The sequence below is a fragment of the Macaca mulatta genome, chromosome 15, assembly GCF_049350105.2.
Source record: "Macaca mulatta isolate MMU2019108-1 chromosome 15, T2T-MMU8v2.0, whole genome shotgun sequence".
Classification (NCBI taxonomy): domain Eukaryota; kingdom Metazoa; phylum Chordata; class Mammalia; order Primates; family Cercopithecidae; genus Macaca; species Macaca mulatta.
The window spans coordinates 101,836,759-101,862,380 of NC_133420.1; the positions used below are offsets into that span (position 1 = coordinate 101,836,759).

The following is a 25,622-nucleotide window of genomic DNA, read 5'->3' on the forward strand; positions in this document are numbered from 1 at the left end:
AATTATAGAGTCGAGATGCTCTTGTTCTTTTTCAGTATGTAATAACTCACTATAAAAAGCTGTAGTAAGATTGAGTAGTTTGTTAAAGGAATTACAAAGTGATTTATAAGGGCAGTCCTCAATAGTGAAGAACTCATGTAAGTCATTTTTTTAGACCTTGAAACTGATTCAAAATCCCACATTTCTATGTGCCTGACAAATAAAATGTACTTAATAAATAGTGAATGAATGAATGAATGAATGAATGAATAGGCAAACGAGACAGACATGCTTTTGTCCAACACTGAAAAAAAAATCCTTTCTTTTCTGAATTGTTTAAGGATTGATCTAATTTAAATGTAAAATATGTATATAATTCTGAGCTTCTGAAAAAGCCTAGTCCTATTAATATATAGGACTTTTTTGTTAACGTAGCATTAATTTAATGTAGTATTGCTATAATGTTAATTTATCAATGTAGCATTAATGTAGAATTTGTTAATGCAGCATTGATTTAAGGTTAATTCACAGCTTCATTTTAGTTGGCTCTTATTGATAAAAGAAGTCTATAACTTTTTGATTACTGTCTCTTGTAATTGCATGGAGCAGTAATCAATGACTCCTTTGTCTAGATGATTGCATAAGAGTCCCCCGAAACACAGAGACAGCGGTTTGCTAACCCCATCCTGAGCTCCTTATCACTGGAAGAGTAGGTTGCTTGTGGTTAAAATTTCCATTTTGTTGCTTCTTGTTTTTGATCATAAAACATTCATTGTACAGCAGAGTGCAAGTTAATAAATATTAATGCTTTATTGAAAGAGGCTCAGCAGAAAGACTCTCCTGTTCTTAAAGTGCCCCTGCATTGTGCTTATAGACAAAAGAACATGCTTTAGCTACTGTTCTGTCTTCTCTAGTAGCAGTTCCTGTAAGACTCCTTGAGAAGGAGGGGTAAGACCCAAGCAGTCTGTGAGAGGCAGGGGACAGTGGGTTTTCTAGAGGTTAAATTGTGTGTAAGAGTGAACACCAGGCATTTGTGCTGGCTGAGACATAAGCCCATGTTTTTTAATTCCTATGAACCTACTTAAAGACTATCAATAAAAACAAAATTTTCAAATGAATGAAGGAATGAAAATAATTCTCAGTCAAGCTGATATATTCACCATAAGCTAAGAATAAAAGAAGAAAATTAAATCATCTAACTATGTTCTATATACAGTATCTGTATTCTAAGGGCATGGGTGCTCCGTTCTTCTGACTTTTGACCTTCTTTTCTTGTGGAACACAGCTCAGCGGCTCTTTGGGAACACTGCACATCTGAACTGGTCACGGCAAAAGGGTCAAATTTACAGTTTCACTCATGAATTTCCATTTCTTCATCTTACTGATCCCCATTTCTTTTGATCTTATGTGGAAGCAAGTCAAATGTGGTCATATTTTGGCAGAGAATTTGTCTGCTGAATAATAAGGGATAAAAACTGAAAAATAAGTAAAGTGTCCTAATTTAGTTTTCAGTCATCATTGGAGAAAGATGTGCCGATTCCTGGAATAATTCTGAACATACGAATCGTGGAAATTTGTTTGAATCTGTGTTGCTAATGACTGTGTGAATCTGAGTCTCACTTTTTTAATCTGTAGAAGGGAAATGATAAAACCACTTACCTCTTGGGGATTAGGTGAGATTATATGTGCAAAGTACGCAGCATTATGCCAAGCTCGTAGCAGGCATTCTATAAATGTTAATTCCTTCTCCGCCTCTGCTCTATTTTACCAACTATAAGCTGATTTTCCAATTGTAAACAAGTGATCAAAATGAAATGATATGAGACAAATCAGTGACTTTTGTTTTGCCTGAGATAGAAATCAATGTAAGTAAAGAAAAAAAAATCAGCAGTCTGTTGGCAAAATATGCAAAGTGCTTTTTCTTTGCCATATCCTCCCAGGCATCTAAGACGGTGATAGTCTGAAACTATTTGATGCTTAACTGAAAAGTTAGAAATAACTTCCCAAATACCTCAAAGGAATACAGTTTGGTCTAACGTGCCTACAAAATCCGTTTAATATTCTTCATAGCAAACAGACCAGCAATCTATTTTTGTGTGAGTTATAATTTACATATCTAAAAAGATTTGCTAATCTTCCTGTTATGCTTTCCAAATTAAAAAAATATCTTTTAATAACATGAATACAAATGAATTTTTTCCTCTGAAAAAATTTTGGAAGTAATGCAGCCATTTTCATTGTTAAGAGATTGTAAAAGACAACTTTTCTTTTTTTGGAATTGTGGGTGTGTGGTAAGAACTATTGTGATGTGTTCACAATTTGTAGGTATATTGGATTACCGTGGCATGTTTCTCAGCCAGCCTTTCCAGAGAAAGTAAGTCCTACTGCCCTGCAGCATCCATTGCATATAATGGATCGCTTTCTTTCCTAAGAACAGAGGATGATCCACGTTATGTACTATCTTTGGAGAATTGAGAAGACAGTCACTCAAACAATTTCCCATTTTACAATTCAGATAAGAAACCTGAGTTGAGAAAGGCTGAATGGTGTCTGAAAGGGCTTCACATCAGGTGAGCTTTTACAGTTGGTAAGTACAGTAGTATGATGGGTAGAAAAAACATAGAATGAATAAGACCTACTATTTGATAGCATAATAGGATGACTATAGTCAACAATAATTTAATTATGTATTTTTAAATAACTGAAGGAATGTAACTGAATTATTTGTAACTCAAAGGATAAATGCTTGAGGGGATGACTACTCCTGTATCAAAACTTCTTAGGTACCCCATAAATATATATACCTACTATGTACCCACAAACATTTTTTCAAAATAAAAAATAAAAAATAGTAATATGTATATCTAGAAGAGAAATGTGTTTAGAAACGGATTTTAGACACTCAGTACTCTCTGAGCATCGTGGGCCACAATACCTGTAAGTAATGACATTTGCCTCTCTTTCTTGTCCCTCAAGAGAAAATGAGAGAATTCTTGCCTCATTAATCCATTGTACACCTTTTAATACTGGCTGACTGATAAAATTCTGGGTCCGAGGCCTCTGTATACTTTGACTTTGAAAGAAAGAGGCCCTCTGAGGTGAAGGAGGAGCTGTTTAAGAGGTGAATGGAGGTAAAAGCCCTTTTATAGAAGGCATTAGTAGGGACATCATCATACCCAGGAAGGGACTGATTCAGAGACACTATGGCACAGCCTTCAGTCAGGCAGAGTGCTTCATTTGTGTTTTCTGCATGGGCTTAAATCAGTGATTCAGAAGCTAATCTAAGAAACCTGCTTGAGTTTTCCTAGCTATTTTCAAGCGTTTCTGATCTCACCCAGAAGTAGTAAACAGGAAATCAAGAGACGGGTGTTCCAGCTCTAGTTCTTCTAGTTACTAATTTCTAACATGGGGCAAGTCTGTGAATTCATTCATTCATTTACTTACTCATTAAGAATTTCTTGAGGAAATATAATGTGTGATAAATATTATGCTGGCTTGAAGAGATACACAATCATGCATCTTGGTAATATCTCACAATAAATGTTCAAAACAGACTCATTGAAAGAAACTTTCGGACAATAGTTTTTCCACCTGTAAATTAGAGGACTTGACTAATTTCTGTTTCCTATCTCTAAAATTGAGTCTGGACAGCCTGTGTTAAACAGTGCTTTTGCTCTTTTCAAGTTAACACAGAATAGTGACCTTCAGTGTGTGTTGGCTACAGAAAGAAAAGTAGTTCTTTCCTGTCCTGTGGTCTCCTCCATTTTATGGTGCTTTCTGCGATGCGAGGGCAGTTTGATGACCTGGGACTACTTTTCCAAACAGAATTGAACTGGACTAAATCAGGTTTTTGTGCCATCAAAATCACAGGCCTTCTGCAAACCCAAACCTCATTACCTGCTGAATTGTGTACCAACATGCTCCAGGCAAGCGGCAGAGCAGTGGATGTGTGGCCCAAACAATCATTCTTTCCTAATAGCACCATCATTTTAATTTAGGATGAAAAATATTAGGATTTATTCATCACTTATTGCATGCCAGGCACTGTGATGGACAATTTTCCAAGGATTAACCCATTGAAGACTTACTTTATAGGTGGAAGGAACTATAGGGGCTCAGAGAGGTGAGGTGTCTTGGTCAAATTTGCCCCACTAATCCCACTCTTTTCTCTAAATCCCATGTAGATTTTAAGAGGGAAGCCAGAGGACCCAGTCTGCTTGTAAATTTGTAGACGATATTAGGGTTGGTTTTACTGCTGGACATTTTTATCAGTGGCTCAGCTGGGCATGAAAGTCCTTCTGATAGCTGATCAGATTATTTCCAGATGAGCTATCTAGAACTGTATGTATACAGAGGTCAGGAAAGCCACCAGCAGGCAGCAAAATGGCTTTGTGCTTTGGAGAGAGAAACAAAAGGAGTGGGGAGATTCTCTTAGGATCAGGCATCCGTTTCTGGGAGGGAAGATGGGATACCGCTGAGAAGTGGGAAGGAACCTGTGCATCTGAGATAAAGGAACATCAGGACTGAGAGAATGAAATGAAAAAAAAGAAAGGCTCTGTGTGTCCTCACAATTGTAGCTAGGCCTGAGCCAGCAGGGCCACTGGCTGGTTATTTCTCATTCAGGCACCTCGGCTGTAAGGATAGGTGTAGAGCAGGGTCCTATTGAAACCTAGATGCTGCCTTTCAGCTCAGCAATCCAAACAAGAGACCAGCAAACCCAGGAATCCATTTCCAAAGAGTTCCCAGATACATTAGCAGTGTGACTCCCACTGAAATCCATGGGTGGAACAATTATGTCTTTCTGCAGCACTTTGAAAATGTGTCCCTTAAGTTGCACACTGCAGAGAGCAGCACAGTCCTCATTTCATGCTTTCCACACAAATGGACTTGCTCCCTTTGCCCAGTCCTGCGGGGAACCCTGTACCATTCAGCTACAGAACCTACTGGCAGTGGGAAAAGGCTCTTGAGTTCTGAAAGAGGTTACATCCTTTAGAAATCACCATGTATGAGTGAGGTGATTAAAAAATGTCTCCAGCAATTCTTTGAAACTCTTCCCTAGTCTAGGTTGGACTCAGTGACTCACTTCTAAGGGATAGAATAAAACAGAAGTGATAGTGTGTGGCTTCCAAAACTGGGTCATAAAAAGGTTTCTCTTAGCTCTCTCTCACGTTACTTACTCTGGGGGAAGCCAGTGGCATGTGTGAAGATGATGAAGCAGCCCTGTAAAGAGGTCCACACGGCAAGGACCTCCTGAATAAGTCATCTTGGAGGAGGATACTGCAGCTCAATCCAAACCCTCAGATGGTGCAGTCCCAGCTGCCATCCTGGCTGTGACCTCAAGAGAGAGCCCAGGCCAGAACCACTCAGACAAGCCACTCATACATTCCTGGCCCTCAGAAACTATGAGATCATCAGTGTTTGCTGTTGAAGCCTGATACAGTTTGAGCGCTTGTCTCCCCCAAACCTCATGTTGAAATGTAATCCCCAATGTTGGAGGTGAGGCTTGGTGGGAGGTGTTTGGGTCATGGGGGTAGATCCTTCATGAATGACTTGGTGCCCTCCCCACGGTAATTAGGGAGCTCTTGCTCTGTCAGTGCACATGAGAGCTCTTCATTTAAAAGAGTCTGGCATTTCTCTTGCTCCCTCTCCTCACTATGTGGTGTGCCAGCTCCCCCTTTGCCTTCTGCTATGAGTGGAAGCTTCCTGAGGCCCTCACTAGGGGCAGATGCAAGCATCATGTTTCTCTTACAGCCTGCAGAACCCTGAGCCAAATAAACCTCTTTTCTTTATAAACTACCCAGTCTCAGGTATTCCTTTATAGCAATGCAAGAATCTACTAATACAAAGCCATTACTTTTGAGGTATTCTCTTTTTACACAGCAATAGATAACTAACATAATAGTGTATTAATATTATCATTATTACCTTCTTGCTTCTTTAAGGCTTTAAAAGGTGTCTTCTCCCCTTTATTCTAAACTGGTTGATGCAGCATAGTTTCATAACCTCTAGTCCCCACCCCCTTGCCACCCAGAGTCCTCTGTGCTGCCTGGCATTCCTTCCCTGGGCTCTAATCAGTTCTGGTTTCTGTTCCATTGGGGTGACTAACATCCTCCACTCACTCTCCTCACATCTCTGACCCGAATACCATCCCTTCTCCATGTGGCAGATGATCTACATGCTTGCCAGTTGGGTGACCCTAAGCAAGTTATTTATTCTCTGTGTCTCAATGTCTCCGTATGTACATGGAGAATAAGGATAATCACCCCATTGAAGTACTATAAGGATTACCTGAGATAGAAAACTCATCGAACAATGAAAATATGATCTCAAGTAAATAAGAGCTGTTCTTAATATTGAGAAGCAGTATTGGTCTCTATGCTGCAAAGGATAATGGCTAAGAATATGGTCTGGAGAGCTAGGTGGCCTAGGTTTAAATCCCAGAAGCATCCTTTACCAGTTAGAGAGTATTGGGAAGATGATAGTAATGCTAAAACTGATGAATTCTAAATGCCACTGTGAGAATTAAATGAGTTTATCTATGTAAAATGCTTAGACGGGTGCTAACAGTAAGCTCTACAGAAGTGTGAATATTATTTTAGTTGTTGTTGGGACTATTATTATTCTTTCAGTGATGAATGATAAACCTCCAGGTTAAAACTCCTTCAACATCCTGACACCAGTCTTCCACATGTATACTCCCTCCCATTCTCCTTCAGTGACAAGTGTACCCACAGCTGATCTTTCCTCCTTAGCTCTGGGCCCCATCACCTCATGGCCCTTCTAGGAGTTATTCATCACTTATCACCTCTGTCCCTATGTCCCTTTCTACCATCGGCACATAAACAAACTCCAGTCTCCCCTGTCTTAAAGGAAAAATTCCCTCACACTGTGGCTCCTTTTGGCTACCTGGATCTCTCCTCTTCACAGCCAAAACCTCTAAGAGGTCTCTGCCAAATCTGCTTCTCCACTTTTCCCTCCTGAACTCATTAAGAAGTGCTGCTTTGTCACCATTCTTCTGAAACAGCTTTGACCAGTAATGCCAGTGATATCCATCTTGATGAAATGGATGGGCACTTCCAGGTCTCTGCCTTCCTCAGCCTCTTGGTAGAACTTGGCATTGCCCTTCACACCCTCCTTCGGAAGCACACTCTTCTTTTGGCTTGCATGGCTCCCTCTGACTTTGCTTCTACCTCTCAGACATTTCTTTGGTCTCCTTTGCAGGCTGCTTGTCCTCTGCTCATCCATTAAAAGCTGGAGACCATGAGGATCCAGGGGTAAGCCCTCCTTTTCCTCATTTATATACTCTCCCACTCACCACAATGGCTTTAATTGCCATCTGTATGAGATGCCTTCCAACTCTAAGTGTGTAGCCAGATTGTGCTTCTAAACTTCTATCTCACATACTCACTGTCCTGCCAGATATTTTCATATGATAGATATCTTAAAGGAAAGTCAAAATCGACATGCCCAGATCCAAACTCATCATTGTTCTCACCAGAACCGCATTCCCCACGTAAGTGAACGTGACTAAGGCAGTTAGCTCCAACCTGAGTGTGGTCCAGGCTCAGCAAGCATTGGCCCTGTCTGGTATAATTATAACAGATTTGGGCGGGTGTCCTTGTCTCCGACCTTTTCCTCGAACATCCCCAGATACATCTTATCTAACCTAATCGTAAAAATCCAATCAACTCCATGCCAGGGCCACTCCTGGGAAGTTTTCTGAGTTTGTAATATGAAGTCATATTTGGCTTGCCTCAGAAATAAGTAACAAATGTACTGACTTGATAACTACATTAAATTAGCAATCAATTGTGTTACTGAACTTGATGTCTCCTGGCTTGAAACATAAAGATGGCATCAAAAGAGCACTTTCCAATTAAACATAAGAACTCTTACAGGCTATAAAACTTGGAGAAATAAATCTATAGTTTAGGGAAAATAGAAGACATCATTGAATGTGAAGATAATTTAATAACCACACAAGATGATGTGTTGTAAATCTACCCAAACACAATTTCCATCCTCAAGTTAAAATGGAAAGAGCTTTGTCTTGTGATTATGTCTGGGTTTTTAAATTGGTATGTGTCTTGTTAATCTAGATTTCAGAGAAGACAAACAATCAAGGCTTCAGAAACTGTTCATTTACCTGACACAAATCTGATCAGCTTGTTTTCTAAAGTAGGAAATCTAAATTCAAACTGTGTCATATGAAAATTATATTTCATTGGAAGTTCTTTCTTGACTTTATACTGGTGATACTTTCAGAATCCTCTATCCAGGTCAAGATTCTCTAGGGACAAAGGAAGGGGCTCCGGTCATGCATCGAGTCTACCTCTGAGTTTGATTTACTGTCACAGATATGTGCCAATATCTCAACCAACAATAAAGACATACTAGCATTGAATATTTTCTAACATCTTACTTGACATACATATATTTAAGAAAATGGGCACTGGGGGCAGTTGGATCTTGGTTTTGATCCTCGTTTACTCAACTATAAAGGGGGTATAATACATACGTTGTAAAGCTAATATATGCAATCACAGAGCACAGTCAAATAAGAGCTCAATAAATTATAATTACTATTATTATGATTATGCTCATAGAAATTGTGTGAAGACAGGCAGAGCAAGTATTTTTATAGAGATGAAACAAAATCTTACAGAGTTTAAGTGGCAAGTCAATGTGTCATGTTCATACAAACTATGACATTAAGGGTTAACAAGAAATAATTCAGTCCTCATTTTGGGGAGTTTTTAATTAAGTTGGTGCAATGCACTGAATGTTTATGTCCCTTCTTCCCCCAAATTTATATGTTGAAATTCAAACTTCCAAGGTGATAGTGAGGAGAGGGGATCTTTGGAGGTGATCAGGTCATGAGGGTGGGGCCCTATGAATGGGATTAGGGCCTTATAAAAGGGACCCCAGAGAGATCCCTATCTCTTTCCACCATGTGAAGACACAGCAGGAAGGAGCTGTCCAGCCTCCTGAATTGTGGAAAAATAAATGTCTATTGTTTATAAGCCCCCTGCTCTGTGGCATTTTGTTACAGAAATCTGAAAAGACTAAGACAGTTGGGGAGGAAGAAGACAGCTGTGGGAACATTATAATCAGGGATATGACGTGAAGGGCGAAGTTAGTCAGGAAAGGTGTCCTGGTGGAAGTGAGCCTTGAGCTAAATTTGATGAAGTGTAGGATTATGGATAGTAATAGAGGAGAGGGATGATAGAAATAATATGGAGAAACCACAGAGGTGGAGTCATCCGCAATAACTGAAACAGTATATGTTTTCAGGCCCAAGTGGCAGGGGAAAAAATGATTACCATCTCAGTATTCATAGCCTTATTCCTCACCAAAGTCTGTTGTTTGATCTATTAATTGAGAAAAGAAGGGCTTGATTAAACAGAGTGGATAATATTTACATTTAAAACATCAAGGCTAGTGCTGTCTCAGTTGGGTAGATCACACATCTTTCAAAGGCTTTAGAGAAAAGCCTATTTCCATCCCACACTGTTTTACCTCCACACCGAATAGGCTGCTCCCTCACCTTCCACCTTCCACCTTGAGTTGCTATCTAAGAAAATGGTTTTACATCCAGATGCTTGGTTTAAAAATGTCCCCACTGTAGTCACAATCATGTGATGCAGCTTGGGGATAGGATTAGAGATGAAGTCATGATAAAAACGTGAAGTAGGTAAGATTTATCATTATCTGTTCCATGACATTTATTTTCCCTGTAGCTTGAATTTCACCATGCCCAATCTCCATCAATATTTACTGAGCACCTACTAAGTGTGAGGCTCTAAGTTGGGTTCTGAGAATCCAAAGACAAATGCTGTGCACTTAAGTAACTTGAAGCCCAGCTGTGAGATGAGACCTGAAGGGAGGTGACTGTTTCAGAACATCTAGAAGCACACTCAAGGACAAGTAAGTTTTCTTCTTTATCTTTAGGACTAGTATTTGCCTTGCTATTGCCATCCTAAAGGGATTAAGATGAATAGCAATTGCTGTGCTCACTACTTCTATCAATAAATAAAATAATTCTAGTAGTACTTGAATGTTCAGCTTCTAAAAGTGAAGCTTCTTCTCGTCTGGAGCCAACCCCACAAAAATAAAATACTTTATATTTTCCATTAGTTTGGAAATAAATCTACTGCAATAAAACATCAGGCATAAGAAATGGAGCCTTTCTTTTATCTTTGGATTTATTTCCAATACATTTCCCAGATTTCCCTTGACATTTATTTTGTACCTCTTCAATATTATTCTGGAGTATAAACAGACTTGACCAAAGATGCAGCTATTCTATTGTTTCGAATGATTGCATTTTGATAGAATTCTGAAGTGGTAAAGATTTTTAATAATACATTGTATTTTTTTCTCTGCTATCTGATGTCTGATGCTAAAAGGTTTATTTTTTGATGTTTATTACATGTGATTTTGATTATATAAAATGAAAGAAAAAGGACGGATGGCGGTACATTAAGCTAGCTGGGAAGAGTTGTGACTGTGTAAGAAGCTTACCAGATAATATTTCTAATTTGATAATTTTGAGGGGAATCTTCACTAGTGACCACCATCATTTCATTCAAACACCTCTTTTAATGGCAACCTAGCATCATATTACCTTTTAGCTATCATATTGGAATAGTGAACATGTATAAAAATTTATCTCAAGCTATGTCATAAATCTTGTACATTAAAAATAGTACTTTCACTCCAGATAATTTATAAGTTGAAAAACAAACTCTATTATCACACAAGAGCCTGAGAAATCCTAGGTATATTCTAGTTCCCCAGTTTTAAGGGAAGAAAGTAACAGAGTGGTCAAAATTCAATAGATCCCTGTGAAAGATTTACTGAAAAAGTAAAATACAATTGTCTTTCCTGTGTTTTTTATAACCTGCCACTTCCATTTCCTTTTTGCAATAGTCTCTCCCATGGTCACCTGGTTCTTTGTGAGTCGTGGTTTGCCTTTATGAGACCCTCAGGAACAGGGATGATGGATGCACATATTTACTGAACATTTTTCTGCCCTCTATGCTAGCATCAAGACTATTTTCAGTTGGGAAGGCAGACAATGTCAATAAGTTCCATTGGAAATCGTAAGTTTCTACTTGCATACAACTGGGAAGAAGCAATGAGGAGAAACAAAAGAAGAAGAAAAAAGAGGAGTGAAAGGAGAAGGTAAAGTCAGAGAAAAAGCTGGAATGGGAGGTAGAAGAATCAGAAGTGATTCTTCCAATTCAACAAGGTAAGTAAATGTAATAGAAGTACTGTCTTTCTGCAATCTTATAAAATTTATAATATGAATAAACAAAATAATACAAAGAGTCAGTAGGCCAGCATTCTCTGCAAATGCTTAGGCAACTAAGGAAATTATTTAGTTACTCTATCTTGCATAAAGAAATAATCAACTGCCATTTATTCCTAGTTCATCTGAATGAGGAAGTTCAAAATAGTGTCCGCCTTCAAACTGAAAAATAATAATTTGAGTTTACAATAGAAATCCTGAAGCTATGAATATTTCAAAATGACTTTTGAATCAACATGTTTTTAATAATTAATTAATGTATTAATATACATTATTAAATGATTTTGCTGTTGAAAGCATTTTGGCATATTCTAATTCTTTAAGACATACATTTGTTCCAGTGCAAAATCAACATACAATTAAAAGCCAATTTGGAATCTAAGAATTACCTCAAATATATTGCATAAAAGACTAGCCTCAGATACTTTGAAGAAATTAGTAACACTTACTTTTCCAGTCTGGTCTGCCTATGTAACACTTTGGAAATTGTTGCTGAGATATTCAATTTGTAAATGTAATATGAAACAGCCAATAAATTTTAATTAAGAGAATATTATCTCATCCCTTGACCTATGTATCCTGGATAAATGAGCATTTATATGTGCAATCTGATATCATTGATGTGGACACTTGTTATCACTTAAAATAAAGGTTCTAATGGATTTAAAGTGTTTTTTTAATTAAGGAAAATAAATCATTATATAAAAAAGACACCTGCACTTACATGTTTATTGCAGCACAATCAACAACAGCAAAATTACGGAATCAACCTAAGTGTCCATCAGTGGAGGATTGGATGTGTGTGTATATATATGTATATCCCACTATATATATATATGTATCATACTATATATATACACACACATACAGATATATATAGTGGGATACTGCCCAGTCATAACAGAGAATGAAATCATGTCTTTTGCAGCAACATGGATGGAACTGGAGTCCATTTTCCTAAGTAAAATAACTCAGAAACAAAGTCAAATACTGCATGTCCTCACTTGTAAGTGGGGGCTACATACTAGGCACACATGGACATACAGAGTGGAATATGGACATTGGACACTACGAAAGGTGGAAGGGGTGAGGGCTGAAAAATCACCTGTTGGGTACAATGTTCACTGTTCAGATGATGGGTACACTAAAAGCCTAGACTTAGTCACTATGCAATATATGTACATAAAACATCTGCATTTATACCCCATAAAGATATTTTTTAAGGCCAAAGGAGTTTGTTTGCAGCTTGTGTTTCATGACATTTAGTTTTTTTGAAATATATGTTTTACTTAAAACTGAGAGGAAAGTGTCTGCCGCTCAAATGCATCACAGTCTGTCCCATTTAGGTAAATTTTCAGGAGAAATGCAAGCCCCTGGTGAAATACCTCTGCTCAGGGTCAAATGGATCCTACACCTCCTTTTTCAAATGCCTGCATTGCCACTGGTAACTCATACAACACATTTTAAGATTTGCGAAAGGCAGGACAGTGAGCCCTAGGATGACTTTTTTTTTTTTTTTAAATTCAACGTACTTTGCATTGCATTTTAAAAAATTGCATATATTTTGTTGTATTAAAATAAGACGGCTGCATTGTATTACATCATAATAGAAGAAGAAGTTTAAGACCAGTTAATTCTTAGCCACTTAAAAAATTTTTTTTTGTGGCTCAGATAGACCTCATGGTACTTTGAAATGAAAAGAATCTCTCTCTGCACCTCTCAGGAGCTAGGTGAAAGATACTCAAATTATAAAGGTGCTAGAGCCCTGGGGTGCGGAGAGTCTGTGTTTAGTATATCGGTCAATGAGTTCATGTTGCCATATATTAAGTGGTGTTAATGAATGTTAATATCACTATACCAAGAGTAATGGCAGGATTTGATGGGTGAAGAAAGACCACTGCTTGATTTAAGCAGAGAGGGGGTAGGTGGTAAGTCTTCCTTTGGACCTTTCTTGATCATAAGAATTGACCTGGAGTTTGCATAGAGATTTTAGAAAATAAGTATTTGCCCAAGAAACTATTCCTTAACATAAGTTTCATTTTAGTGAGTGGGGACTAAAAGAGTACTATAATATGCACATTTTGAATACTAATTTTGTTATACTTTTCTCATATCACCTCTAGGAGAAGTCGTGGAAAAGGACAGCACTCAGTACTTACATCTCTTCCAATGAGGTCCTCCTGGTTTTCCACAATTCCCCAGGGGGCAATACCTATGGTGCATATCTTTCCTCGAGACTTAGATGCATGATCCTTCAAGGCGTCTCCAACATGACGAATAACACCTAAAAAAAAATAAAATAAAATAAAAATAAAAAAAAGAGAAGCATTAATTTTGTCTTTTAAAGCAAATACCTTCCCATCATTCTAAAGAAAATTGTGGTAATGGTTTCTCCTGAGGTTAAATAAATTGAATATAAAATTTTGACACATGTCTGTACAAACTACTTGTATTTAGGAGGAAACATAAACTCGTGGCTGTAATGCCAAATGCATTGGCCGGATTTGTATATGAATTCTAGCATTGCATTTCTTACTCCAATTTATATGAAAAAACAAAAAGCATCCAATGTCTATAAAAAGAATAAATACAATTTCTTAAACTTAGAAACTCTTTTTCTTATAAGCATAATAATTTGTTAGTATGATTAGGAACCAACAGCTTGACTGTGTCATGTTAAAAGTACCATGTATAATGGTATGTTAAATCTACACCACAGTCTGTATATGAGTTAAAATCATTTAAAGACATGAATTATTTAGTTTGAGATTGTGTTAACCTTTATGAGAACCTACTCATAAAGACAGTGTTGGATTATTCTGTGGAAAATTTGTGTTAAAATATATAGACACACCTTTTAATCTTCATCATTCTAATTATTTTCCTCTTCTGTTAAAATGACCCACCCCATCATAGTTAAGGGTGAGAAAATTCAGTTTACAAGATGGTAGGCAGCATAACTCTTACCTTTTTAAAAACCATTTAAAGAAGATACAATTTCTAATTCTCTTAACCTCCCTCTCAAATGAGCATTTTTATAGGAAGATATAAGATATATCCTCTAAGAAAAGATGTTTCTGCTTATCAAAGTTCCAGTCATTTCTCCAGGAAAAATGTATACCTAGTGCCATTTCCTATATGAATGTTGAGTTGGATTTGATTTCTTCTCCATTTGAACATATTGCAGTTTGTAAATTTTGAATAGCTCAGTATGTCACTTAACATGTTCTGCAGTGATTCATAATTACATGTGGAGATGTCTCTTCTAACAGTCAAACTCTTTGAGAGGAAAGTTGGAGGGTCAGTGCCTTATTCGCCTTCCTACACCTCAGGGGCTAGCCTAGAGGAAGGGCTCAGACCCTGTGCACTCAACTAACTAAACACATGAAACACACCAGGCCATTTAATCATGGGAAAAGACATGTGTATTTAAGTAGCCCAATACTGAAATGTTCATAAGATGAAACAGGAAGAATCACTGTTTAAAAAGCAAATAACAAAACAGTATAAATGGTCATTAATCCATGTTGAGCTATTCAGGGGTGTTGGAAAGAATATCATTTTCACTTATTATCTTATCTATGAATCTTCTGAGTGAGAGTACTGGTAAACAAAAAAACAAAAACCCGAACCAAAAAACAGCAAAACAAAACTTCCCAAAAGAAGACTGTGAATATTAATATTAAATTGTTTCCAGTTGTTTCCAATACAAAACTCCTTTTAGGGCCAGCCCTGGACAAGAAGTTTAACTTTTTGGTATGCTCAACTGTCTGCACAATTCTATCAATACCTCTTACCCAACTTTAACACTTTATCATCAGAACCTCACTTTGGGTATTGGATTGAACACTAAGCCTGGAGTGAGGCAGAGATGAACTCTTGGGTTTGTAGTATGTAGACTATAAATTCTTCTTTTGATATTGAATGCATTTTATGAAAGAATAAAAACAATGAATAGTATTCCAAGTTCTTAGAAATAGAGCATTGGTAAGATTTTCTTTTGAACCTGTAGAATCCATTGAGTTGGTCTCTATGTGACAGGAATGCAATAGACAATAATCACAGGCAAATGAGGCTTGCTTAGTTGAGAGGGAAACATGGAACCCAAAACCTGAACAGTCATTGAAAGAAAAATTGCTCTGTAGATATTTGATTACCACAGGATAAACAGTAAAGAGCTAAGCAGGTCATTCTAAGATCATGTCAGTGTATGGGCTGCGTCAGAATTTCACATAATAACATTGAACATGAGCAATCTGCAGACTTCATCGCTGAAATATCTTTATGTAGCTGTGTGCAGAATGTTCACAAATTCTAGGTATTTAAGAGAATTCGCAGTGTAGGTCTTACTCAAACAGCATCCATACTACAAATGCAAAATTAAACAACATTAAGATAACATGTTATTTTTATTTTTTGAGACACAGTTTTGCCCTTGTTGCCCGGGCTGGAGTGCAGTGACACGATCTCAGCTCACTGCAACCTCTACCTCCCAGGTTCAAGCAGTTCTCCTGGTTCAGCCTCCTGAGTAGCTGGGACTACAGGCCCCCACCACCATGCCGGGCTAATTTTTGCATTCTTAGTAGAGATAGGGTTTCACCATGTTGGCCAGGCTGGTCTTAAACTCCTGACCTCAGGTGATCTACCCTCCTTGGCCTCCCAAAGAGCTGGGATTACAGGCATGAGCCACCATACCTGGCCCAAGATAACATGTTATTTAAAACTAACTGGACCAGAGTTTAGAATATTCTATTAACTACGAATGTATCCACATGTACAGACTTTGGGGATTGTAATAAGTTTACCTTAACTTATTGCAACATTACCTCTACATTTCCAATTGGCACCTCAGACTTCAGACCCACAGAATATGCCAAAAACATTTACAGGCATCCATTCCATTACCTGATGCACATCAAAAATGTTCTGCAAATAAGCACTTAACTATAGGTGGGCTGGTAAGAACTGATTTAAGAATGCATCTATAGCACAATATAGATTGCACGAAGGAAAAATTCTTTGGAATTCAGAATGAGGTGTGTCTTCTATTGGCACAGTGAGGAGTTAATAAAATATTTTAAAAAATAAACACATAATGCCCTAGATTTTGCCTTTATGTCCCAGAGGGAAATGTCGTTTTGCAAAAATTAAAGCTATTTGGCACCAAACTTGAAATTGTGTAAAGGACAGAGGTAGAGCTTTCAATTTAAAGTAGAAGTCATTCCTTAAAGAATTACTGGCAACTTAAGCTATTTAAAAATACCCTGTGAACTTCCATTAGTTGTGTTTATGAATTCTGTATAGTCAACTATTAAATATCCCAACCCATTTCTTATGTGTAAGTAATTCTTCTTGGTTAAGAAATAACTTTACAGTTCTCATTTAGATAAAGGAGGGAGAGATAACTAGCAACTATGGACCCATGGGTAGGGATGAAGTGGGGTGATATAGAGATAATTAACCTTAGCAGAAAATTATATCAGGCACAACATTCCCATGGCCTATGTTGACTTTCTCTGTTCCACTTGCAATTACCTGTGTTAACCCCTCCAGTGAATATCCACGCTCCAGTTGTCATAGCTGCTTTTATGAGCCCTTTCCCAAAGACTTGCTTTAGTTTTGGCTGGAGTTCAAAGTTCTGCAGGCCCCCATGGACAGAGATGAGAAGCTTGGGAAGCTCCAACTGCCATTCCTTGGTCATCAGGTGTAAGAGGAGATCAGGTTTTGTATCAAAAGATACTCGCACATACTGGAAGAAGAAAGGACATCAGTTAGGGAGACAAGGCAGGACTGGCTGAGGCTGGTTATCTTTACTGATTGCAATTATATGTGTAGTTATGTGACAAAAATGTCTCATATAAAATCAGATTTTTTTAAGAAGGGGTGATCATTTGCTTTATCAAAAGAGCCTTCATTAGACAAAGAGTTTATATTTTTAAAGGCTTTCTTGAAATTATAATTCATTTTGAAATTATTAGATTTTCTAAAATGCTGCACAAGCATGACTTTTCCCAGACCAAGTTTTTTGCTCAAAGGAAATCATGTTTATATTTCACCACCCTTTACATGTGTATAACAGTTCAAATGTTTCTAATATTTTTCATATCTCTTTATATTAACTAGATGCACATATTATTTCTGTGACCCTATTATTTTGAGAGAATGTGAAAGATTCTACAGTTCTACATAATGTAATGAGAATTTTGACGTAAGGTAATAGTGAATTATGTTTATTTATAGCTATAACAACTGCATACCAAATGTAATGTTTATCTTTTAAATAACACAGCAAAAGGCAGGACAACTATTCCTGAAGAATAGTTGAAAATTTGAGTGTACAGCAAATATCAAGGTGTTACCAGATGCAACTGGAAATACAGTTATGATAAGTCTATATAAATGAAATACTGTAAATGCATGCAGTAATAAATATGTATGTAACCATATATATAGATACTCATTTAGGTCTCAATGTAATTATATAAAAACTTCAATTTCTAGCTGGAAACAACTGAAAAACTGGGCAAATATAGAAAGTCCTTTGAAATAGGTTTCTGAGCTGGCATGAAAAAAAGAATTATTGAGACTCCTAAACAAAGAAGCAGTTTAGAACCTCAGGAGGTTAGGGAGTACCAAAGCAGGATTTGACCCTGAGTGTTTTTCCCAAACCCTGGAAGACCTGGAGCATCTGATTTAATGGTTGCATGCAGGTTTGAATTTAATGCTTTTATGGGAGTATTTAATATGGGATCCCACATAGGGCTGGTATACTTCAAAGGGATCATCCTCAAATGTAAGAAAGAAAAAAATTAAATAAACTTGATGTACAGAAGAAGATGGCAAAAAAACTTGCCTTCCTCAACCTTGACTCTGGGTGGATGAGGAAAACATTTCCCCTTTTAAATACAGTCAGGCCCCCACACAGGCCTTGCCCATATTCACACCATCAGTATGGTTTGAGAATCGCCAAGCAGTGTTTAATGTTAAATAGTTCTGACTGGAAAATGGTTCCAGATAACTGGTAGAAGTAAATGCAGATTATCTGTGGAAGAATGATATCCATGCCTGATATATCAATCCATGCCTGATATAATTCTCATGGGGAAATAAGTATTTCATAGTAAAACAATAAAATAAATTATACAGGAAATAAGGCAGCATGAATGAAAACCAATAGAAACAACAGGCACCAGAATAAGATCCTGAAAGTCATTGAAATGATCAGATACAGGCTATAAAATAACTGTTTAACAGGTTAAAAAGCATAAACAAGATGATTGAGTACAAGAGTAAGGAGCAAGAAACTAAAAAATGATGTATACATGCATGTGTATACATCTGAAAAGAACCAAACAGAACGTCCAATAATCAAAATGTAATAATTAAATGAAAATTTAAATGGATAAGTTAAATTACATATTAGCTATAACGATAATACATCCAGAAGATAAATGAGATGCAGCCAGGAAAACAAAGGATTTGAAAACATAAAAGAAAAATAAAAGAGCTTGGAGGAGATAATCAGAATTATAGATAGAAATAAAAGAGATGATGGGGAGGAGGCAATATTAGAAGAAATATTGGCTGAGTATTCCTCAGAATTATAGAAAGATACCAATTCTAAGATGCAGCAAGTTCAGTGAATTCTAAGCAGGCAAATGACAAGAAACCTCACTTATATACACATTACACATAACACCAAAGGGAGGAGAAATTCCTCAGAAGTAGCTGGAAATAAAGACAGATCATGTACAAAGAATAGTCATTAGACTGAAGACCTACTCCTCAACAGCAACAATAGACACCTGAAGCCAAAACCTTCAATGTGTCAAGAGAAATTACCTGTCAGTCTAGAATTCTATACTCAGCAAAACTATCTTTTAAAAATGAGAGATTATAGATATTTTCATACTGCCAAAACTGAGAGAGTTTATTTCTAGGCATCTTCGCTGAAGGAAGTTGTTTTTGTTTGTTGTTGTTGTTGTTGTTTGTTTTGAGATGGATTCTCGCACTGTTGCCTGGCCTGGAGTGCAGTGGTGCGATCTTGGCTTACCGCAACCTCTGCCTCCTGGGTTCAAGCGATTCTCCTGCCTCAGCCTCCCGAGTAGCTGGGATTGCAGGTGCCCAACACCATGCCCAGCTACTTTTTTTGTATTTTTAATAGAGTTGGGGTTTCATCATCTTGACCATGCTGGTCTTGAACTCCTGACCTCGTGATCTGGCTACCTTGGCCTCTCAAAGTGATGGGATTACAGGCATGAGCCACTGTGCCTGGCCTGAAGGAAGTTTTAAAGCATATATAGGAGGCAGAACTTACATGATCCAAAATGGATGATCTGGGTTGTAAGTTAGGAAGATAAACTAAGATATTAGTTAATATAAGGTCAATCTAAAAAAGTATTGGGTATATAATATAATGTCTCATTTACAGTGGAAAGTGATAGAACTAAAGCACTGGACAATACAGCATATAAATGAATGGCAACAGTTAGAGTTTTGACATTCTAAAGCCTATGTTGTGTGGGAAACAACGGAAAATTATTAATTCTGGAATTTAAGTATGAATGTTGAAGTTGCATAACCACAAAATGAATATGCCTGCATGTAATCATACAAACATGTGCTTTTGGATTCATAAATAAGATTATCCAGGAGATGATAATTTATTGCCATACTTTTGGGTTTGGAAAACCCCATTGCTTCAAAGCCTCAAAAACTGTTTTTCTATTCTTTCATTAAAGTATATTCAAAATATATTTAGCTGAAGCATGAGGCAAAAGCAAGCAGAATATGAAAGCAGCTTAATAAAATAAATTGCATCATCAAGAGATACCAAAGAGCTAAAGTTTCCTATACATATATGCCAGAAATTCAAAGTGTTGGCATCCAGTAGAGTTATTTCTATATTGATTTGATTTACCTAGCAAAAAATGATTCCAGAATACAGAGTAAATGTTGACAATTTTAGCTAAGTACATTATATCACTGGGATTTGACTAGAGTTTACTATATGAAAAATGGCATCTTTTGTGCACAAACTCTCATGTGGAGGGCAAAAACTTTCAGATATCTATCAACAGAAATTTTCACCAGTGTGTACTTTTGTGCCATACAAGGAGCATTCGGGCTGAATAGGGGATATTGGAGTATCAGAGGCCAACAGAGGAATTTCTTAAGTCCAAGCTTCTTTTAAAAATCTTCACTGAGAGTCTCTTTATAAGAGAAATAATTATAACGAATGCTATGAAATAAAAGAATAAAGAAAAGAATAAATAAATAAATAAAGGGGCAGAAGAACACTTTGGAGGTGTGGGGTACGCTTATGGCCTTGATTGTGCTGATGATTTCCCAGATATATTCTTATCTCCAAACTCATCAAGTTGCATATACTAATTATGTGCAGCTTGTTGCATGCCAATCATACCTCAGTAAAGTAGTTTATCATAAAGATGAAAGAATAACATTGTTTTCTGTGTCTGTACACTATTACTTGAGTAGTGTGGTTTAGTGAATTGAATAGTTAAAATTTGGGGGTCCTGCTGAATTGAATTTATTTCATTTTGACTAATTCCAGAACAGGTTATTTAGTAAAATAAAGTAGAACTGGGAATTGCAAGGCTTCCAAACTACACAAATCAAGGATGCTTTAGTGTGAGACATGGTAAGAAATTGTTTTTCAAGTTACTGTTCTCTTATTTTTCAACTTTAATATCACTTTAAAGAACTCCAATTTAATGTGGACCTATGTTCTCCTAAAGTGAGATATAAATTACACTTTTCTTAAAGATAGAAAAGCATCTAAAGTATAAAAATACTCCTAAAAGTATTTGCCCCTTGCAAGACTACACAGTAATTCCTAACATTTCTGAGTTGTTGTGACTGTGGCTTTTGGAACCCCAAAATTCCTCATGTAGATCTGAACCTACACATTTCATCTAGCCACAACGCCACTACACTCCAGCCTGGGCAACAAGAAGGAGACTCTGTCTCCAAAAATAGAAAAAAAAAAATCCCAAAAAACAAGAACAACAAAATAACTGGACTACAAGAACCTTGTGTATTTACTGTGCACCAGGCACACACATGCTGTGAGATACCAGAGCCATAGTTAGTAACTGGGAATAGATATACATACATTATTAACTCACATTGGGTGAAGGGAGATTACAATTCATACTAAATTAGTACAGATACCGTGTAATAATTTCAGCAAACTTAACTAGCTAAGTGAAATATTATGGAGTTCAATTATTCATACTAATTGGTAATAAATAAATGCATTTTTCGGAATAAGCCTCCCTTGATAAATAATTTACTTTAGGAATTCTGTAGTTACACATACAATATAACAGTAAGAAATGAAAAGGGTCTACTTATTGATCAGGTGAGCAGCTCACTGAAAAAGACCAATAGATCTACTGAATATGTTGAAATTCCTTTTGAAGTAGCCTAACCTATAGAAAGCTGTGTTCATTACCACAGAATGTCTGTTACTCAGCTAGTAAGCAATCAAGAGAGTGAATGAATAAATGACCTAAGAGATCCCCTTGATCCCAGCTCCCCATCTTACAGATGAAGAAAGGGAGACAGTAGGTGAGGTCACACTACTCGTGGGCTCTCTTCACATTTTTTCTCTCTGCTCACAATTACTTAACTCTACTAAGAAAAAAAATCCTGGCGGGGCGAGGTGGCTCATGCCTGTAATCCTAGCACTTTGGGAGGCCAAGGCAGGCGGATTACCTGAGGTTAGGGGTTCAAGACCAGCCTGGCCAACATGGTGAAACCGTCTCTACTGAAAATACAAAAAAATTAGCCAGGTGCAGTGGCGCGCACCTGTAATCCTAGCTACTCGGGAAGCTGAGGCAGAAGAATTGCTTAAACCCGGGAGGCAGAGGTTGCAGTGAGCTGGGATCGTGCCACTGCCCCACTGCACTCCAGCCTGGGCGACAAGAGTGAGACTTCATCTCCAAAAAAAAAGAAAAACAAAAATCCCCCAAAACAAGAACAACGAACAACAAAATAACCAGAACACAAGAACCTTGTATATTTATTGTGCACTAGGCACAGGCATGCTGTGTGTTCTACTTGTACCTTCTCATGTACTCCTCCCAACAACAGGGATGTTGGTTTCACCCACGTTTTACTGATGGGGACAGAAAGAATCCATCATGTTCTCAAGTTCACTCTGCCAGTATGGGAGTGCTCATAGCCCAGGTCTGACTCCAGGGCCCTTTCTCTTTACCTCAAAGGTTTAAATGGCTCTGTCTCTCGGTACTTCTCCGTTTCCTTCACCTATGACAAATCAGTCTCCATATTCTAATGGTCCACTTATGAAAACAGTGCTCTCAACCAGCTTCTTTTCTCTATTTCTTCAGTTGCCATTTTAAGGATATATTCTTACTAGGATGTCCATTTGAATTACAGCAACAACCTCCTACTGACTTCTCTATGAGACACCAAAAGGCAGATTTCTTTCTCCAATCCCTTTTGGACCATATTATTTTTCAATTAAAATTCTTCCATCAGATATAAACTCCCCATTCTTGCCCTCACCATCCCCTATAACTTGACCTGATCTTGCCAATTCTGAGGCTTTCCTCACTTCTCTCTGCATTTGGCCAGTGCTGCTCCCCCCGCAAGTCCTAGATAATGCAATATCTCCCCTTTCATCTACAGAAAGCATTCTCATCTTTCAAAGGCCTTTGTTTCTTCCAACATGACTTTTCCTGAGAATGCAAGTTCAGGCTGATGCAATACAACTCTTAATCAAACCCAGTGTGATATATTTTTTTTTTTCTGGTTGTTTTTCCCATGTGTCAATTTTATCTCTCTATGTTGCAAGAGCTTTTAAGGGAGGAGACAACCCTTCATATTGTCTTATGCCCAATTTCTGCCTCCAAAGAAAGAAGAAGTAAAAACTAAAAGGCAGAAATAAAATCCACAGGCAGACAGCCCGGCACCGCACCCTGGGCCTGGTAGTTAAAGATCGACCCCTGACCTAATTGGTTCTGTTATCTATAGATTACAGACATTGGATAGAAATGCACTGTGAAAATCCCTATCTTGTTTTGTTCGATTCAGTTACCGGTGCAAACAGCCCCCAGTCACATACCCCCTGCTTGCTCAATCAATCAGGACCCTCTCACATGCACCCCCTTAGAGTTGCGAGCCCTTAAAAGGGACAGGAATTGGTTACTCGGGGAGCTCGGCTCTTGAGACAGAAGTCTTGCCAATGCCCCTGGCCGAATAAACCCCTTCCTTCTGTAACTCGGTGTCTGAGGAGTTTTGTCTGCCGCTCGTCCTGCTACACTTTGAGGGGAGGGCTGTGTTCGACCTGACCATGTCTTTTTGTCTTTAGTAAGCCTTTCAGCACTGGCTATGAAGTAGTCACTGTCTTGGAAAGAAAACAGAGTTTAGAGATATCTTGGCAATCATGGGACTCTTGTTCCATTCTTTTGCTTTTCAAATGAGGATACAGAGACCCAGGGAAGGTGAGTGACTGGAATATCAGAGCCAGTTATTCAACAATCCTTTAATTCATTATTGAAGCTACTGTTAACACTGGCAGCTTTAGATGGGGCTGTGCTTCTCTAATTTTAATGTGCACAGAACTTACCTGGGGACCTTGTCAAAAATATAGTCTCTGATTCAATACATCTGGGGTAGGGCTTGGGCCTCTGCATTTCTAACCAGCTCCCCAGGGACCACATGAGCAGCAAGAATGATAACTTTTCCCCAGACCAAACATCCCAAATGATGTGTCTTGTGTTTGTTATTTGGTCAAAGAAAGAGCACTCAGTATTTTACATGAAAATCCAAAGGAAGATTTAGGAAGTACTAGAAGAATTAGTAAGGCCACAGTAAATATGAAAATGCAGCAATTGACAAGCTACTCAAAGTATCCTCAATTACCTAATCTCTTTTGACTAGTACTAATTCTTATACAAAGGAACATTTGGTTAACTGTAGAACACACCTAATTATCTGGAATCTTGCAAGTAGCAAAAACAATGGGTGTCTCTGGCCCTTGGATGTTGCCCGTTATTTGTGATTTATTGTGCCCTTCTCTTGGAGAATAAAAGGCAAGATATAAATAAAGCATTTAAATAAATTAATTTGCTACTTTTTTCATTTCAGGTTGTCACCGTTTAGCCCTGTACATGGTTTTGTAGGTAAGGGGATAATTAAAACCAAGGGATAAAACACTTTTAGATTATCTGAGGATTTTAATTTTTAAATGATATTCTTATGCCCATACAGATCAGTTCCTTTAGTAAGCTCTCCAGGTGCTTTAATACAGCAGTTAAGTCATGTGCCAGGTCAGCAGCTCCATGCTCATAAATGGACGTGCCCAGAGCAATTAATCAATTCCTGTTAAATAGTCAGTATGATTTCACATTAGGAGCTATTTTGGTTGTCAAGATAAGCAATTTTGACTGTCACTTGTCAGTCTATTAATTGCAAAGGGCTCACCTTACAAATAACAAGAACTCTTCCTAATGGGCATGCTCAATTTTGTCCCCTGGGCATTACTCCCATTTAGTAATGTTCAGGGGACAAAACTAAATGTGGTGCTCCCATTTAGAGATTTTTTTCACACATAAGCATCATGACACTTGAATGTCAGACAGTGGCAATCAAGTCCTTTGGCAATTTGGGCATCCTCTGTTGTTAAACAGGGGTGATCCTGACGACCTCACAGGACACTGTGTGGATTAAATTGTGGAACATACCAGGTATGGCAGAAAAACCAATACATGCAAATTGAATGAAGGTCACATTCACCTTATATATGACTCCTGGGTATAACAGGTCCAAGTAACTTGCCTTTAGCTCTTTAGTATGCCTTTCAAAATAACTTTTTGTTTTTCACCTCGGAGTTACCTGGGGAGTGACTGGTACAGGTGTTTATCTTTCTAAAAGTACCTATTTGGGCTGCCCAAACCTTTCTTTATCCATGGCCTTTAGCTCCCCAATTTATCATTTCAAGAGATAAACTGGGCTCAAATAAGTTACTCATGCCTGGAATTATCTATCTCTTCCCTTTCTGTCATTAGCGTCACTGCCTGGCAGCAGGAAGGTCCTGTGATGTGCTAATGACAATCAGAATAACATCTCAAGAATGTTCTGTATGAACTAGAGGCTAGTTCTAGTTGAAATTGTACTTTTTGATCTATTCTTAGTTACCTTGGAGGCCAGTACATCAGCATGATTTTCATGAGAAAATGTATTTTGAGTTCCAAACAACAAATTTAGAAATGACATTCTGTGAGACTATAAATAGAAAACTAGAGATTTTCTTTCATTCAAATGGCAGAGGGCTTCAGTA

At 37.6% G+C, this 25,622-nt stretch overlaps 1 protein-coding gene across 8 annotated transcripts in view; it reads right to left on the minus strand.

Moving 5' to 3' along the window:
- The window catches only part of TRPM3 (transient receptor potential cation channel subfamily M member 3), a 321,580-nt gene that overhangs the window by 281,731 nt on the left and 14,227 nt on the right, over positions 1 to 25,622 (minus strand). For all 8 annotated transcript variants that reach the window (XM_077966203.1, XM_077966202.1, XM_077966201.1 and 5 more), the window contains exons 4-5: positions 16,829 to 17,042; positions 13,453 to 13,577 (exon numbers count right to left, since the gene is read on the minus strand). In XM_077966203.1, the coding sequence (XP_077822329.1) occupies positions 13,453 to 13,577; positions 16,829 to 17,042 (339 nt within the window). The remainder of the gene's footprint in view (positions 1 to 13,452; positions 13,578 to 16,828; positions 17,043 to 25,622) is intronic.